Here is a 16,035-nt window from a genome sequence, read left to right as displayed (position 1 = left end):
CGGATAGGGATAGAGTATTTATGAGTTCCTTTTGGAAAGTGTTGTTTGAGCTCCAAGGGAGCAAGTTGAAGGCGAGTTCATCCTACCACCCACAAACCGATGGGCAAACGGAAGTGGTCAATAGAACACTTGAGCAATACTTGAGGTGTTTTTTTCCATGAAGAACAAAAGAAGTGGGGGGAGTACTTTTCTTGGGCCAAATATTTGTGTAACACTTCATTCCATGCTTCCATACAACGAAGCCCATTTGAAGTGGTTTATGGGAGAGCACCACCAACATTGGTAAGTTATGAGAAGGGCACGGCTAAAAATGATAAAGTTGAAAAAGAGTTGATCACTAGGGATGCGATCCTAGTGAAAGTAAAAAAGGAGCTTGCTAAAGCTCAACAAAGAATGAAAAATTACTATGATGAAGGTAGAAGAATGGTTGCCTTTGAGGTGGGAGATTATGTGTATTTAAAGTTACAACCTTTTGGCCAAATGACCTTGAGAAAGAAACTTAACTTGAAGTTGGCCAAGAAGTACTATGGACCTTTCAAAGTGCTTGAGAGGTTGGGTGAAGTGGCATATAGGTTGGAGCTTCCTCCAACCTCCAAACTACATCCGGTCTTCCATGTAACCGTGCTCAAAAAGAGGATTGGTGACCCTAGTCTCATTGTGGAAGAGTTACCCAAGTTTGATGAAGAAGGGCGTATGCTCTTACAACCAAAAGAGACTCTTAACTATAGGGTAATTCCAAGAGGGAGAAAAATGCAAAGTGTGTGGCAAGTTTTGATCAAGTGGGGTAAAGCTCCAAAGGAAGAGACTACTTGGGAAGATTATGATGATATAAGGGAGAGATTTCCTGAATTTATCCTTGAGGGCAAGGATATACTTGAAGAGAGGGGGATTATTAGACCTCCACGTCGAGTTGCCTCTAGAGACGCCGCACATGCATTAGTCATGGTGGGGATAACCACCTTGGCTAGCCCACAAGCATGCCTTGGCTCGTGGGGTGACACGCTCAGGGCGCCCAGCATGCATGCATACATGCCTTGGCCTACGCGATGGCACACATGGGGCACCCATGGGCGCAGGCATGGCTAGCTAGGCTCGTGAGCGCTTGCCAGCGCGCATAGCCATGCACTACACACCCATGGGTGCAGGCATGCACGGCACACTCATGCGCTCAACCATGGGCACAACATTGGGCGCACGCGGCATTGCAACCAGCAGCATGCCGCGCGCGCTTGTGAGTTTCAGTGCGTAGGCCCATACACACTTTGGTGGGCCGCGTGGCCCTTGCGCACGCCCATGTGCTACAAGACCATGCGCGGCACCTCCAGCTCACTCGTGCGCACATGCACAGCCCTGCTGCACACCAGCGAGGTTAGTGGCATGCCTCACGGCATGCCATCCAGCCCACTGCTCCAGCCCGTGCCTTGCGGAGCAGGTTAGTGGCATGCCCACTAGGCATGTCATCCAGTGCATGGCTCCAGCCCATGCCTTGCAGCCTCAATGCCCAAGCCACCAGCTTGGGCCATGCAGCTAGCACCTAGGCCATGCAGTGTACAACCATGGCTCACCATCAGCAAGCCATGCCACACCACCTAACCATGGACCAGCTCGAAGACCATGGCTCACCATCAAATATGAGATGTTGTGCTCATATCTTGAACTTGATTGTTCGGGATGGGTTGAAATAATTTGATCAATCAATTGCATGAATTAGAGGGGTTGTGAAGTATGTGAAATCTTCTCCACAAAGGTGGAACACATTTAAGCGATATTGTGATAGTGAGGATATTACTTGTAAAAGTAGTGTATGCTTAGATGTAGCGACTCATTGGAACTCCACCTATATAATGTTGAGGGCTGAAAAGTTTCAAAAGCATTTCAACAGCTAGAGGATGATGATTCGGGATATGTTAAGAGCGTTGGGGAGGATGATAGCGAGGATGATGATGGTGTTAATGAGTTGAGTAAATGAGGGGCATCCAAGTTAGGGCCTTCAACCAAGGATAATTGAGATAAGAGTAGGTTGTTTGTAAAGTTTCTTAAACTTTTTTATGATACAACCTTGCGTTTCTCGGGAGCTAATTATGTCACTTGCAACTGTTTTGTATTTGAACTAGTGACAATTCAAGATGCAATTAATCTAGAGTGTGTGGAAGGGCCTCATAATTTGAGGACAGTGCCATTTAATATGGAATCTAAATTTGAGAAGTATTGGGGAAATCTTGAAAAAATGAATCTTTTGTTGTATGTTGGGTTGGTTATTAATTCTCGATATAAAATGCATTGTCTAGCATTTTGTTTTGAAGGAATATATGATGATAATAGTTCGAAAGTTCTTATGTTGGTGGATCGAGTTCAAGATGTCTTGACTCTTTTATACGATAATTATTGTGAGAATGACGGAGGTGATGTTGGGACACAAGATCAAACTATGAGCTAATCAAGCGAGGGAGGGGCTAATACTACAAGTTCACCTGCTTGGGCCGGTGATTTCAGATCATTTAAATGGGCTCAATTTAAGAAGCGTTTGGAGTCGTAAAACTCTTTGGAGAGTAAATTTGAAGTGGAGTTGTATTTGTCTAAAAAATGTGAAGAAGATGATGCTAAATTCAATTTGTTGACTTGGTGGAAGGTTTACTCTATTGGATATCGCGTGCTTTCAAGAGTTGCGCAGGATGTTCTTGCAGTTCCGATATCTACAATTGGCTCTGAGTCTGCTTTTAGCACAGTAGGTTGAGTACTTGATCCTTTCCGCAGTAGCCTATCTCCAGTTATGGTAGAAGTCCTTATTTGTACACAAAATTGGCTCTGTTCTTCTGCCTCGATTAACATTTGCAGTTTAATAGATGATATTGAGGAGTATGAGAAATTTGATATATGTATGTATCATTATTCACCTTTTCTTTTACTGTCTCTAAAGTGTATATCATATTTTGATTTGTTTTCATTATTATGCTCATTCTTTTTTCCTTCCTTTTGTGTAGACCTCATGGAAGACCTAGGGAGTTCTTCAATACCTATTTCTTTGGTTAGAGATGATTAAATTTAAAGTATGTCATCTTTTTACATTTGTCCTCAAGTTTGTTTTTTCATTTAATGTAATTAATAGCTTTTTATTGGAATTAACTGCTTGATTTATTTTCATACAATTGTAAGGTTTGTTGAATGGACTATTGGAGTTGGTGGCTTGGCGCATAGCTATTTGTTTTAGTTGTAAAGTTTCTTATTGGATGTTCTTGTAATTTAGACTTGTAATTTGAATTTGTAATTTGGACTTCTAATTTTGATTAGTAATTTAGACTTTTGGACTTGTAATTTGTTGGATTTTTAGACTTGTAATTTAGACTTTTGGACTTTTATTTCATAGTAGAATTTCATTTTTATTGCAGATTTTTTTTTTCAATTGTCATAGCAATTATATTTATAGGCTCATAGCAGATTTATTTTTATTTTTATTTTTATTTTTTTACAGCAGATTTCTGTTTTTGTTTTATAGTAGTTTTTTTATAGCAGATTTTTGTAAATAGTAAGATTTTTAATAAAACATTTTTTTAAAGCAATTTTTTTTATAAACATTTTTTTTATGACAAATTTGCATTTTATTAAAACCGGACCAAAATCGGTAAAACCGGAGGTACCAGTTTAGGAGAGTAACTAGTGTGTAATCGGTTTTCAAAAATATAAAATCAGTGTATACCGGTTCAGTCTTAAATTTTGTTCAAGATAAGAACAAACCGAACCGATTACACTCCTAATCATGTACATATATTAAAGATGAATAGTACAAAGTTATGTAGCCATTACAAAAACTGAATAACAAATAAGAGGAAGGGAGGAAATGGAAATCAGATGACGTACGAACCAAATATTAGCAAAGAATTTGAAACCATAGCTTTTCAAGGCTATGGTTCTATGCCTCTCGACAGTTTGGAAGTCATGCAGATATCCGTTGTACTTATGAATTGACAGAGATTTGACATTCACATTTAATTTTCATTCCTAAACTGTTTGATCAATTACCATGGTTAATGCTTAATTTGCACAACAGATGAGGAAAGAATTATTCTCGGCCTACGTGGATGATTCGGGCTTTAATACGGTACTCTTTGTATTTATTCATAAAATAAATAATAAGTAAAGAAGAATAAATAGAGAGGCACAAAGACATACGTAGTTGGGCATAATGCCTACGTCCACGGATTGTTTGGGTGTGAAATCCATTATAATAAGCGCTTTTACAATCTACCCAGTCAGCGCCTCGTTTAAGTAACTGGCCAAAAAAATTGAGTTCCATTCTTTAATTTAAAGAGAGAAATGATATTTGTATTGTGTGTAAGCGCTGTACACTGATTTTGCTCATTTTCTAAAGCAAGCACTCTATGCCTTGAGACGATCATTCTAGAAATAGAGTTAACTTTTAAGTTGTTTAAAAGTTTCGACAAAGTCCTAAATAAAATTCACAAGAATATTACCAAGTTTTGCTGGTTACGATTTTTGTTAAGAAAGTAGATGTTCAAGGTGATTGTTGAATTTATTCTTGTGATAATCTCACTCTTTATGGCTGGTTTGTTACCTTATCAACCAATGAACATGTGAAGAGGGAAGGGAAAAGTAGCTTCGTTTACACATACCCATCCGTCTTTCTCTTCCCTTTCACAAAGCCCTTCACCATAATAAAACATATTATGGGACTCGCACTTCCCTTAATCATTAATGGGATCCATCACTTTTTCTGTTGGAATGGTGGCTTGATTTCCTGTTGAAAACATCATTCCAAATACTTGGCTCGACTGCGGCTCAACCTTGGCTCAAGCAAACTTAAGAGAGATTGCTTGTTTGACATTCGCTTGATAGCCCACTCGAGTGAATCCAGACAAATTGTTTGCTCGACACTCGCTTGATAATCAGCTTGAGCGAACCCCACACAAATTGTTAGCTCAACACCTTGCTTGAGCGAATGTCCGAAAAATCTAGTCACTGCGCCGTTTCGTATATAAACATAATTTTTGTACAGGGAGTGCGTATAGTTGCGGCCAAAATAGAGAGAAAAGAGAGAGAACTCTTTGTGAGATTTTGAGAGCTTATTGTGAGATTTTAACCCTCTTCAGACTGGTTAGGCTTCCTCTACGGGCTTGGCCTGGGTGTTACATCTGTTGAATCAAATCTTCATTTCACATCATGCCGCACTTCCATGCCAAGTATTCTCCCACGTTTTGGCAGGAGCAAAAGGTTCCCTGATCACTTCCATGCACATAACATTTAATTATATTTTCCATATTTGAAAATTGAAACAGATAGAAACAGAAATGACTAAATTGCATGTCTTATAGATAGATATCCGAGTTTGAGATGAAGGGTAGAGAGGTAGCATAACGTACCAGAAACATGACAACAAAGAAAAGCAGCTTGGGTGGTCGACAACATTCCCTTAATCAATTTGAGATTTGATCATTCGACATCGTCGATGGAAGAGGTTTTTGGTCCAAATTAAAATAAAATTGACGATAGAATTGTAAATTTGAAGATCCCAAACCAAGATGAGGAGCAATGCTATTATAGAACTGTGAATTGGCATCATTCGGAGATACCAAATGCACCGTCATTCTTTCACTTCTAATTCTATTGGAGGAAAAGCAGAGCTGAAACTCTCCATTTTTGCTGTAATTGAAATCTTAATCAAGCTCAGTTTATCCGATTTCCATCGTTCCAAAAATCGTGGAGTTGTTATATACACCCAGAATCCAATTGGCTTAACCAAACAGATATCCAAGCAAGGAAACTTAGGTTTATAATAAAAATCTTCTAGATAACGAAGAAATTGAAGTGCCTTTTGGGGAAAGGAATTGATGAAAATCACAACAATAAAGAAAGCACACCCCCATCGTCTTGATATTACTATCCAAATCTATCTTTACAGAGGAGCCATTACTTGTATTGTCAACCCATTTCGGGATTCCAGATCCCAACGACCATCCATATATCATCTGTAAAACAAACCCCATAAACAAATGTTAAATTCTGCAAAAATAAAGCTATGGTGGGCGATGATTAGATTCTTCTATCCTTTGTGATTAAAGGATTTCTCTGATATTTTTTGTTTATTTCTAAAGAAGATAGAGAGAGACACACACACACACTGACTCACCGCATCTGGATAGAATGAATTCGCAACACCTCCACTTGCCATGTCTAAAATATTTTCTCCTTCCCTGTCAATATCAATGTACATTGCTTTTACCTCATATTTTCCTTCCATCTGATATTCTACAAGTGATTTGATATCATAGGTGGGATCTCTTGAATTACTTGGCATCCACTTGCCTCCCTTGAGAGAAACACCATCGATGCTTTTGTGGAATAGATTGACAGATGGTATTTGTGTTATAGCAATTCCATATGCTATAAGATACTTCAAGCATTCCAACCGACTTTGGTCTGGTAACTTCTCAAGACTTGAACATTCGTCAAGAACCAAATATTCAAGAGATTTCAAGTAGAACTTGTCTGGCAGTCTTTCAAGAGATTCACAATGGCTTAAATCCAATAATTTTAATCGTTTGAGAATTCTGATGGATGGGTGGACCTCACACAAGCTTCTACAACCTGAAAGGTATAGTTTCTCAAGATTTGGGGCTCCTGTCAAATCTGGTGTTTCAATCAAGTTCTCAAAATCACTCAGAGTTAAGTACTTCAAATTGTCTAAAACCTGTCATAAACAGGGGTAGTTAATTGGATCAAAAATATGAATTTATTAACTTATTTTTGAAAGGAAGGGGGATTATTAAGATGAATACGTATTTATACAAGTGAAAAACTTACCATCGACCCCTTCCATAGTTGTTTGATGCGACTGTCAAAAAACGTACAGTAAGATTTTTTGGTTGGAAACTGCTTGACAAGGATTTCAAATGATATCCAGACCACTCTAGGAATCGCAACTCATTGGTTGGCATGTATTTTAAAGGATCTCCATGCCATTTTATAGTTCGAGAATGATGGGTTTCCAAGTATCTCAATTTTCTCATCCTTGACAATGCTTTGGCGTTGAGTCTCTCTTTCGTTTTAGGACAAAAATCCAGGACTACGCCTTCAATTGCATCAGTTCCCTGGTAACCAAGAACAACAGGTTAGCAAGAATTAGGATGAAAATATACCTTTTATATTAATGTCTACACTAATCAACTTACAGTATCATTCTTCAGTACGTGAAAGACATCCTCGTGACGAAACAGTCTACTACGTCATCCAGGTTCTTCAGGGCATTCGCGACGAACTATTTTCTGGCCCATTTTTTTTAGCAAATCATGCATGAACAACCTTTCATATTTTGATCTGCTTATGAGGGACTTGTCGACGAGAATGTCAATGTCGATGTCTAGATAATAACCAAAACTTTTTAATATTTCCTTAAAATTGTTATTTAGCCACTCTTCTTGAAAAAAACAAGCCATATCCAAGAATAATTTTTTCTGCGAATCTTCCAGCCCCTCAAAACTTAGTTGAAGTATATTGATAATATCTTTGTTAGGAACTACTTCTAGTTGATCCCTACCACTTTCCCATGCATCCATTGTTCTCCCAAATAAGAAGGAACCCAAAACTTTAAGAGCTAAAGGAAGGCCTTGAGCATACTTCACAAAATGCTTAGATAGATCCATGTAATTCTCTGTAGGATGGGTTTTCTTCAATGCTGACAAACTAAAGAGTTGCAAAGCTTCAGCAGCATGAAGCTGCTCAACCTTACAGATATCATACACTCCATGTGTTCTCAACAGATGACTATCTCTGCATGTTATAATCACCCTACTCCCTGGACCAAACCATTTCTGATTCCCTGCTAATGTCGTCAGTTGCTTTTCACTATCCACATCATCAAGGACGATAAAAACCCTTTTATTCTGTAGCATCTTCATTATCATCCTAATTCCCAGGTGATGATCCCATACATTTATTTCTTCTTGCATGATTGTTGAAAGTAGTTGTTTTTGTAAAGAAGCTAGATCACGAGAAGTAGTAGATTTTTCTCTAATACAAGAAATAAAGCTGCTTCCTTCAAAACGACAATTAGAAACTCTATCATAAATTATTTCGGCTAGCGTTATCTTACCAATGCCACCCATCCCATGAATTCCTACAAAGCGAACATCATTCGATTCCATATCCAATAACTTCATCATTTCCTCTACACGGGAGTCTATGGCAACAAGTTTATCGTAATCATGACGTGAGAATCTAGAATTCAACTCACGAGATATACTACCACTGATTTCTTGTATAATCATTCATTCGTACCTGTAAATTGATAGAACAATTAAATAATTAGCATTGTTTACTAGCGAAAGCAAAACAGTTTAATTCATACTTCATGATCAATATATAAATGTCATTAGTAGATAGATAGTTCTTAATTGCTTGCTAGCTGTCCACGGAAGAAGAAAAGAGGATGGTTCGGTTTGGATAGCAAGAGACGTCACACAAATAAAAATACTTTTTAATTTCAAATTTTCAGTTTTTTTTTTACAATCATTATAAATTTTCTAAACTTTCAAACAAAACACAAAAAATAATTCAAATATTTCAAATTTCAAAACAAAAATAATATTAAAAAATTGGGAAATATTTGGAAACAATTCTCTTCTCATCATATCTCATCTCATCTCATATCATCCCATCTTATCTCATTTCTTTTTCAAACATCATTTAAACATTCATAAACATTTTCAAACTAATTATTATAATTTTTTTAAACTAATCATTACAACTTTTCCAAACTTCTAAACAAAAAATAACTTTTTCAAATCACCAAACAAAAATTATATTTTAACAATATTTTAACTTTATAATATATTTTATTCAACTTTTTATTTTTCATTTTTTAAAATCTAAAAAATATTTAACTCAAACTATCTTACTAGAATTCACAGACCATCTTATTATTATTTACAAAATTCTCATTCCATCTCATTTTTTAAACATCCACTTATATTCTAATAATATTTTAATTTTATAAATATTCTTATTCAATTTTTTCTTTCTCCTTTCCCAAAATCTCATAGAACATTGCAACTCAAGTCCTAAATGTTACCTGTCGTGTATGTGCCATCCGACGATACTGCCGACCTTTCTGAGAGCAGCTCTCCCCATTCGTATCTTCTCTACGTCAATATTCGGATCTTCTTCATGTGCGGCTAACGCTTCTGCAAAATATCCTGTCTGATTTCTCACATTAGAAGGATCCACACAGTAGAAAATTGGAAAGATTGTGAGCTCTGTCTTTTCCTCCCATTCAACGATCTTTGCAAGTTCCATGAGGCACCATCTGGAAGAAGCGTAATTTGTAGAAAAAATGACGATTGCGATTTGGGATTCTTGAATTTCTTTTGGAAGCGCTTGAGAAATGTATTCTCCTCGCTTGAGTGTTTCGTCATCCCTAAAGACAAGAATGACGTTCCGTTTTAAATCAACATATAGATGATCTGTAAAACTTGTGCGAGTGTCTTTGCCATAGAAATTGAGGAAAGCATCATATTTCCATTGAGGCGTTGAGGAAGAAGATGAGTAAGAGGTTATGATTTTTTCATGTTCTTCCGAACAAGACGATTCAGGAAAGTTTGGTGGATGCAGCACCATGTATCGGCTTTGTGGTCAACTGATCAAAAGTCTTTGTTTGGTGTAGGCATATCCATTCACCAGAAGCGCGTACGTGCGTAATTTCCTGGTGGCTTCCACCGACTTTATTAACTTCTTGACTAAAACACAAATAATCATTATCATAATTTTGTTATAGCAATTCGGTGTGCATTAAAATCAGCCTCATGTCGTCGAATTTTTTCTAGTCTTGACCAACCATCCAACCAAAGACGTTCAAGATATCGGTGGTTTGTGAGATGAAATGAAAATTTTATTAATTGTAAAAAGATAGTTTGTAAATAGTAGTGATATAGTTTGAGTTGATTATTTTTTGAGTTTTGAGAAAAAAGAAAGAAAAAATTACATAAAAAATATTATAAAATTAAAATATTATAAAAATATTATTTTATAATATTATTTTTGTTTGAAAATTTGAAAAAGTTAGAATTGTTTTATATTTTTTATTTGAAAGTTTGAAAAAATTGTAATGATTAGTTTAAAAATTTTATACTTGAATTATGTTTGAAAATAAGATGAGATAAGATGAAATGTGATACAATAATTTTGTGTCTATCCCCCTAACATAATTTTGGATTCAAAAAGTGTTTCATTTTATCTTATATTATCATTACAACTTTTTTAAATTTTCACATAAAATATAATAAATAATTCAACTTTTTCAATTCTCAATTCAACTTTTTCAAATCAAAAAAATAATATTAATATTAAAAAATAATATTTTAATAATATTTTTTCAACTTTTATCTTTCATCTAAAACTATCTTATCTCATCTTTGAATCCAAACCAGTCCCTTCTAAACAACGAAGGCCAAAGAAACTCGTAAACTTGATGGGTTCTGATACTAAGAGTACTTTAAGTACTCTCAGAATATCTTATTACTATTTATTATTTTATAAAAACTTTTTACTTATTTTTTATTATTATTCACTATTATTCAATATCCTATTATTATTTTTTTCATTATTTTTTCACTATAATTTACAAAATACCTGAAATACTCTCACTATCCAAAAAATCTAAACAACGAAGGCCAGAGAAACTCGTAAACCATGATGGTAAGTCTTTTTTGGTAGGCTCGCTAAACTCTAAGAGCATTAGCATTGGCATCATCAAAGCCATCTTCAAAACTTGACGAAAAGTACATGTTTTCCATAAATCCAAAAGCTCCCTATCCATAACCCCACATTGGATTAGCCATTTGATTCATCAAAATAATAATATTTTTAATTTTTTTTTCATTTTTTACAACTACATTAACCATATGTTAATTAATAATTTAATTTATACTTAAATTATTATTTCCCAACAAGTTTTTTTTCTCAACCTCATTATCCAACAAACACTTTTTTTCAATTTTTTTTCTACTCAACTATCATATATACAATTTTTGAAATCAATAAACACATTTGTTTAAATGATTGCAAGAAAACATTTTGTTCTGTTTGTGATTCTTTTCATACAAATGACCTTTACTTGTTTCATCTAGACTGACTTTATGATTATTTGGTTCCATGAATGCCAATCACTGCACTTTTATGCCTACATGAGTTATTTAGAATGCTTAATGTTTAGTTGACAGCCAAAACTAAAGTACAAAATATATAGTAGACCACAGAGCATACAAACTAAACAAACTTCATTTAAGATCTTCATATGGACCAACATATTCTTTATACAGACCAACTTATTATTGAGCATACATTCTGCAGACCACAGAGCAAGCCCCATTTCAATAATATGCTTTCTCCACCACCACAGATCAAACCAGTTTCAAAAATGAAGCAAACAATAGATATAAAAATGTATCAAATCCAACTTTGACCCAAGCTAACTGAGATCCTTGTTGCCAATTGCAGCTGAAAGCTCCTAAAGGGGACTTGGGCTAAGTCCAATACTAGAAGAATCAACTATTGCATGAGGATAAAGATATTGAACATCTAGTTGAGGTATAATATAGAGAAAATGTCAAATATTTAACCATTAAAATGTCAGTCAAATATGGATAGTAAATTCATAAGATTTATATCTCACATTAATTAAAATTCATCATTATGGTTATGAATTTATACTAAAAAAGTATAGATCTAAATGGTCCTACTAATATCAATTCTACACTGATACAATAAGAATGTACCTAAAGGATGTGAAATCATAATAGCATGTAGAAACATGCCATAATTATAAACAAGCAAGTACTTAGGGAGGAGGGAAAAAAACAAAGAAATGGCCCAAAGAAAACTAGTAGAATCACTTTAAGCCTATCAAAACTACAAAGGATATACATTTTTTGTGGCATGGGGCTCATGCACACAAGTTCGCTCTTATCACTTGGGCTACCCACGGGTGGGACAACAAAGTTTTTTCATAGAGATAACAATATACGATGGATTGGAAGATTCGAAACACAAGTAATTTGGAACATTTATTTAAAAACTAAAGTGTCTATTCTATAAATTCACTTGGAAAGCATTGGATTCCTTGTTTCCTGTTTCCATCTGCCAAAAAAAAAAAGGTGAAAACTCGTGATCTGTAATATTTGTTTAAACTAAAAATATCAACAGAAAACTTTAAACTTGCAGAGTTAATTCATTAACAGAATGACAATATTCAACCAAGATATAAAGTCTAAAGTAATATCTAAAAACCAAATCCTTCTATACTTATTTCACAAGTTTGGAATCTTCATACCTTTTTTTTTTTACTTGTAGCCAAAATATGAATTTCAAATTGTTCTATATAAAACTTCGCTTGGACAAGTGGAAAGTATTGAATAAGCTCACCTTAATGATCTTAACTAGTTGATCAACTCCATTTTCACCAGAAAACAAAGGCTGAAAAAGAAGTTGGATTCAAAACATTAACAATAGAATATTCAAGGCAACTATAAAACATGGCCAAGTATCCGTATAAACTCAAGTATCAATCTTTTTTTTTTTTATATAAGTTAAACTCAAGTGTCAATCAACCTGTCCAAGAATTAATTCAGCCATCACACAACGAGTAGACAATCAACTTGTACAAGAATTAATTTAGCCATCACACAACCACTAGACCATATATCTATTGCAGTTGTGTACTCGGTGGCACCAAAGATGAGCTCAGGAGCACGATAATATCTTGAACAGATGTAAGAAACGTTGGGTTCTCCTTTCACCTGATAAAATGCAAAAGGGGCTACTCTCAAAGCAAATAAAAAAGACGCAACCATCAATAGCAAGAGTGATATGAAAAACTAACCAACACTTTTGCACTCCCAAAATCACAAAGTTTCAGCTGATGCGTATGGGGATTGACCCCGACAGTGACTAATTTCAAGTGTGAAAAATTGAAGGAAGAAAATTTGAAGGAAAAGAAATATCTTGAAATGAACATATTTAAAGACACCAACAAATTAAACTCATTCTTGAAATGAGGTTGGGTTTAGCGAAACCTAAATAAAAAATGGAGAGAAAGGGAGAGAGGGAGTGTCGGGTTATAGAGGGAAGAGAGAAAATGGATAGAAAAATTTGAATGGGAGAAATGAAACTTTATTTTGGAGTCATGGGCGAAAGAAATGGGAGAAAGGGACGTGAGAGGAAGAAACGGAATTATGGGCAAAAATGGGGAGAGCAGTTGGAAGGTGATTTTCTAATAAAATAATTGGATAGACAATGAATAGTGAGTCTTCAAAGATGATGATGAAAATAAATATCTTGTTGCTCAAAGTTTGAGTTTTCATCTTTACCGAATCCAATGCCAACGTTTTAAATCCCTCATTCATCAAATTTTAGAGATTCTTTCGTTTTACCGAAACCGATGCCAGTGCTCTAAGCTCTGCAGATATGTCAAATCTCCAAAATTATCTGGCTAACTTCTCAAGTCTAGAACATTCGGACTTAGATTTCAAAATTCAAGAGATTCCAACCAGAACTTGTCTGAAGGTCTAACGGTTTTGTTTGTTTTCATAACTCCTCTCAATTCATCTCATCTAATTATTATAATTTTCTCAAATCTCCACACAAAATAAAATAAACAATTCGACTTTTTCAAATCTCAAAACAAAAATAATATTAAAAATATATATTCTAATTGTTAACGTCGTGTTTCGCACACCTTTGGGCCAAGCTTCGACAACTCAGATCTTTAAAAATGGGCTTGCAAAAAATGGAGAATAATGCACCTAGGAGTTGGCAGCCTTGGGGTCGGAGAACCTCCGATGTCAAAGTTAGTAAATATTCTTGGAAGTTTGTAAATAAGGAGTCTAGGGATCAGAAATAGATATTCTCGTACTTGGGATCTACTATTTATACTATAAGTCTGGAGGGACAGATCGTTCATGCCCCCATGAAGTCCGCATTGTTCATACTATTCCCTGTATCAGAGTCTTTTAATGTGGCGTGGCTCTGCAACGTTGTCATTAATGTGGTGTGTAGCCCGAGTAGTGGAGCCATTAATGCGGCGTGATTCTCCGACCTCATTCTCCTAGAATGTCTTCTTAATGGTTCGTTGATGACTTTCCTGTCAGAAAATCAAGGGTTTCCCGTACATTCAGCCTACCATGCGAGCGGGCACTTGAGAGCTGGAAATTACTTGAAGGGCCTTCAGATCGATGTGCCCCATCCCCTGTAGCACCCTCCCTCCTGCAGGTTGCGTACAGAAAACCCTTCCCATGGGCTGGGTTAGAGACTGTTTGTTTTGGGCTGGGCCTTTGGTCTCAATTTCCTTAGTTTTCGTTCATAGGCCCAATGGGTTCAAATGGGGGAAAATCCCCTTAAAGTTACCTAGCTAATTCTCACCGAACGAGTACGATGGGAATTTTATCACTATTTGAGCCCGCCTTGCCACTGAAGCTGACATCCCATCGTTTGATGTGCGCGTAGCTCCGAGGTCTGGGGATGCTCCCATTGTTCGGTAATTCTAACAACGTTTCCCCATCATTCTTGTTTGGCTCGCCTTTTGATGATTTTCATGACATATTTTCAGACTCATTAATGTGAGGGTGTCAGGCAGCTTTTCGCATTCACGTCGCTTCACGGATAGCACTTCCAGAATTTGAAACGACTCATACTTCCCCTTTACGCCACGGGGCGCAGGAAACCAACCATCACCTTTTCCCTATATAAAGTTTTCTCCCCATTATTACGCGATAGCCCCTTGCCATTTTAGTTTTTCTTTCCTCTGTCCAATCTTTTTTTTTTGTCTTTTTCTATCTCATATATCGACAGTGACAGCCTATGAGAAGTTTGTGCAACCCAATGTCTCTGGTGGGGGTGATAATGACGTAAGGCCAGTATTTGGGGGCAGTTGTTCCATTGCCAAGGCTTCGATGCTCGCTTCCCTAGCCCTTTCTTACCGGGTACCAGAGTCAGGATTTTTTGAGATTCCTAGTGCTAATGAGGGTGCCTTTGATTTAGAGGGTCATTCCACAAGGGTGGCCCTGTTTCCTTCTATGATCTCGTGCGGCCTGAGGCTGCCCTTCCCTCACCCTGTTCGCGACCTTCTGGACTGCCTGGGTCTAGCCCTCTCCCAACTGCATCTGAATGCCAAGTGACTGTTGATATGCTGTAGCATTATCTGGCGGTGTGCTTTGCTGGAATCATACCCGAACGATACGGATCTTACCGGCCGTGAGTTCATTCTTATCCATAAGGTGCTACGGCAAAAGGGGAATGTTTACAGTTTTAGGGTGTCACACACCCTAGCCACCTTGGAGTCGAGATACCACAAGGTGAAAGACTGGATGCCCAAGTTCTTCTTCGTGTCTAACCGGGGATGGGAGTTCCCGATAGGCCAAGGGAATTGTAGCGAGTTCCCCATACGGATGAACTAGGGGAGGGTCCCGGAGGATAAGGTCGTGCATTTGTTGGCTACTTCCTATGAAGCACGACGTATTGCGGTTGTCCGAGAATGGGTGCAAAATAACCCGGAAGCATCTTCTTCGAAGCCCTTCTTTCCGAGGAGAGCGTCTTCTTTGCCCTTGGGTTACCTTCCTTCTAATGATACGGCGACCGCAGTCCGACTTCAAGTTATTCTTCCTCGAAAGCACTCCTTGAACCTTTCCCTGTTGGATAAGGGAAAGAAACCTCAGCTGGAAGGGGTCGGGGTTGACAGTTGGCCCTCTTCTAGAGCTTTGAATCCTCTTCCGCAGGAGTCGACTGCCTCAGAGGCCAGCCGCCCTACTGTCGTGGAGACTCTGACGAAGGTGTCGGCGAGTGGAATGTCGGTGATCCTCCCGTGACTTCATTGCCGGCTACTACCGCTGAGGTGTCCATGGACGAGATTGAGATGGACGCCCTACTCCATAATCTCTTTACGGCTGCTATTCCTAAGCAAGTTGACGAGGGGCATCATTCTTCTTCATGGATCTCCCCCCTTCTTCATCTTGCTCTGTCGTGGGCAGCCACTCC

General features: G+C 37.1%; 3 protein-coding genes across 3 annotated transcripts; all 3 read right to left on the bottom strand.

Annotated features, from left to right (window-relative positions):
* Positions 1-4,358: 4,358 nt before the first annotated feature.
* On the bottom strand, positions 4,359-6,931 carry LOC108985908 (probable disease resistance protein RPP1). The gene is made up of 3 exons (XM_035683213.1): positions 6,817-6,931; positions 6,143-6,703; positions 4,359-5,981 (listed from the first exon to the last, which is right to left on the bottom strand). The coding sequence occupies exons 1-3, from the start codon at positions 6,817-6,819 to the stop codon at positions 5,784-5,786; spliced, it is 762 nt and encodes a 253-aa protein (XP_035539106.1). The 5' UTR covers positions 6,820-6,931; the 3' UTR covers positions 4,359-5,783.
* A 307-nt stretch (positions 6,932-7,238) lies between these two features.
* On the bottom strand, positions 7,239-8,279 carry LOC118343999 (disease resistance protein RUN1-like). The gene has a single exon (XM_035683727.1). The coding sequence runs from the start codon at positions 8,277-8,279 to the stop codon at positions 7,239-7,241; it is 1,041 nt and encodes a 346-aa protein (XP_035539620.1).
* LOC108985897 (TMV resistance protein N-like) lies at positions 7,422-9,656 on the bottom strand. Its single transcript, XM_018958356.2, has 2 exons — positions 9,083-9,656; positions 7,422-8,289 (listed from the first exon to the last, which is right to left on the bottom strand). The coding sequence occupies exons 1-2, from the start codon at positions 9,625-9,627 to the stop codon at positions 8,280-8,282; spliced, it is 555 nt and encodes a 184-aa protein (XP_018813901.1). The 5' UTR covers positions 9,628-9,656; the 3' UTR covers positions 7,422-8,279.
* Between the last annotated feature and the right edge of the window lie 6,379 nt (positions 9,657-16,035).

The sequence above is a fragment of the Juglans regia genome, chromosome 12 (assembly GCF_001411555.2).
Source record: "Juglans regia cultivar Chandler chromosome 12, Walnut 2.0, whole genome shotgun sequence".
NCBI classification, from domain to species: domain Eukaryota; kingdom Viridiplantae; phylum Streptophyta; class Magnoliopsida; order Fagales; family Juglandaceae; genus Juglans; species Juglans regia.
The sequence above is the reverse complement of the archived record's forward strand: the minus strand, read 5'-3'. Positions and strand labels throughout refer to the sequence as shown.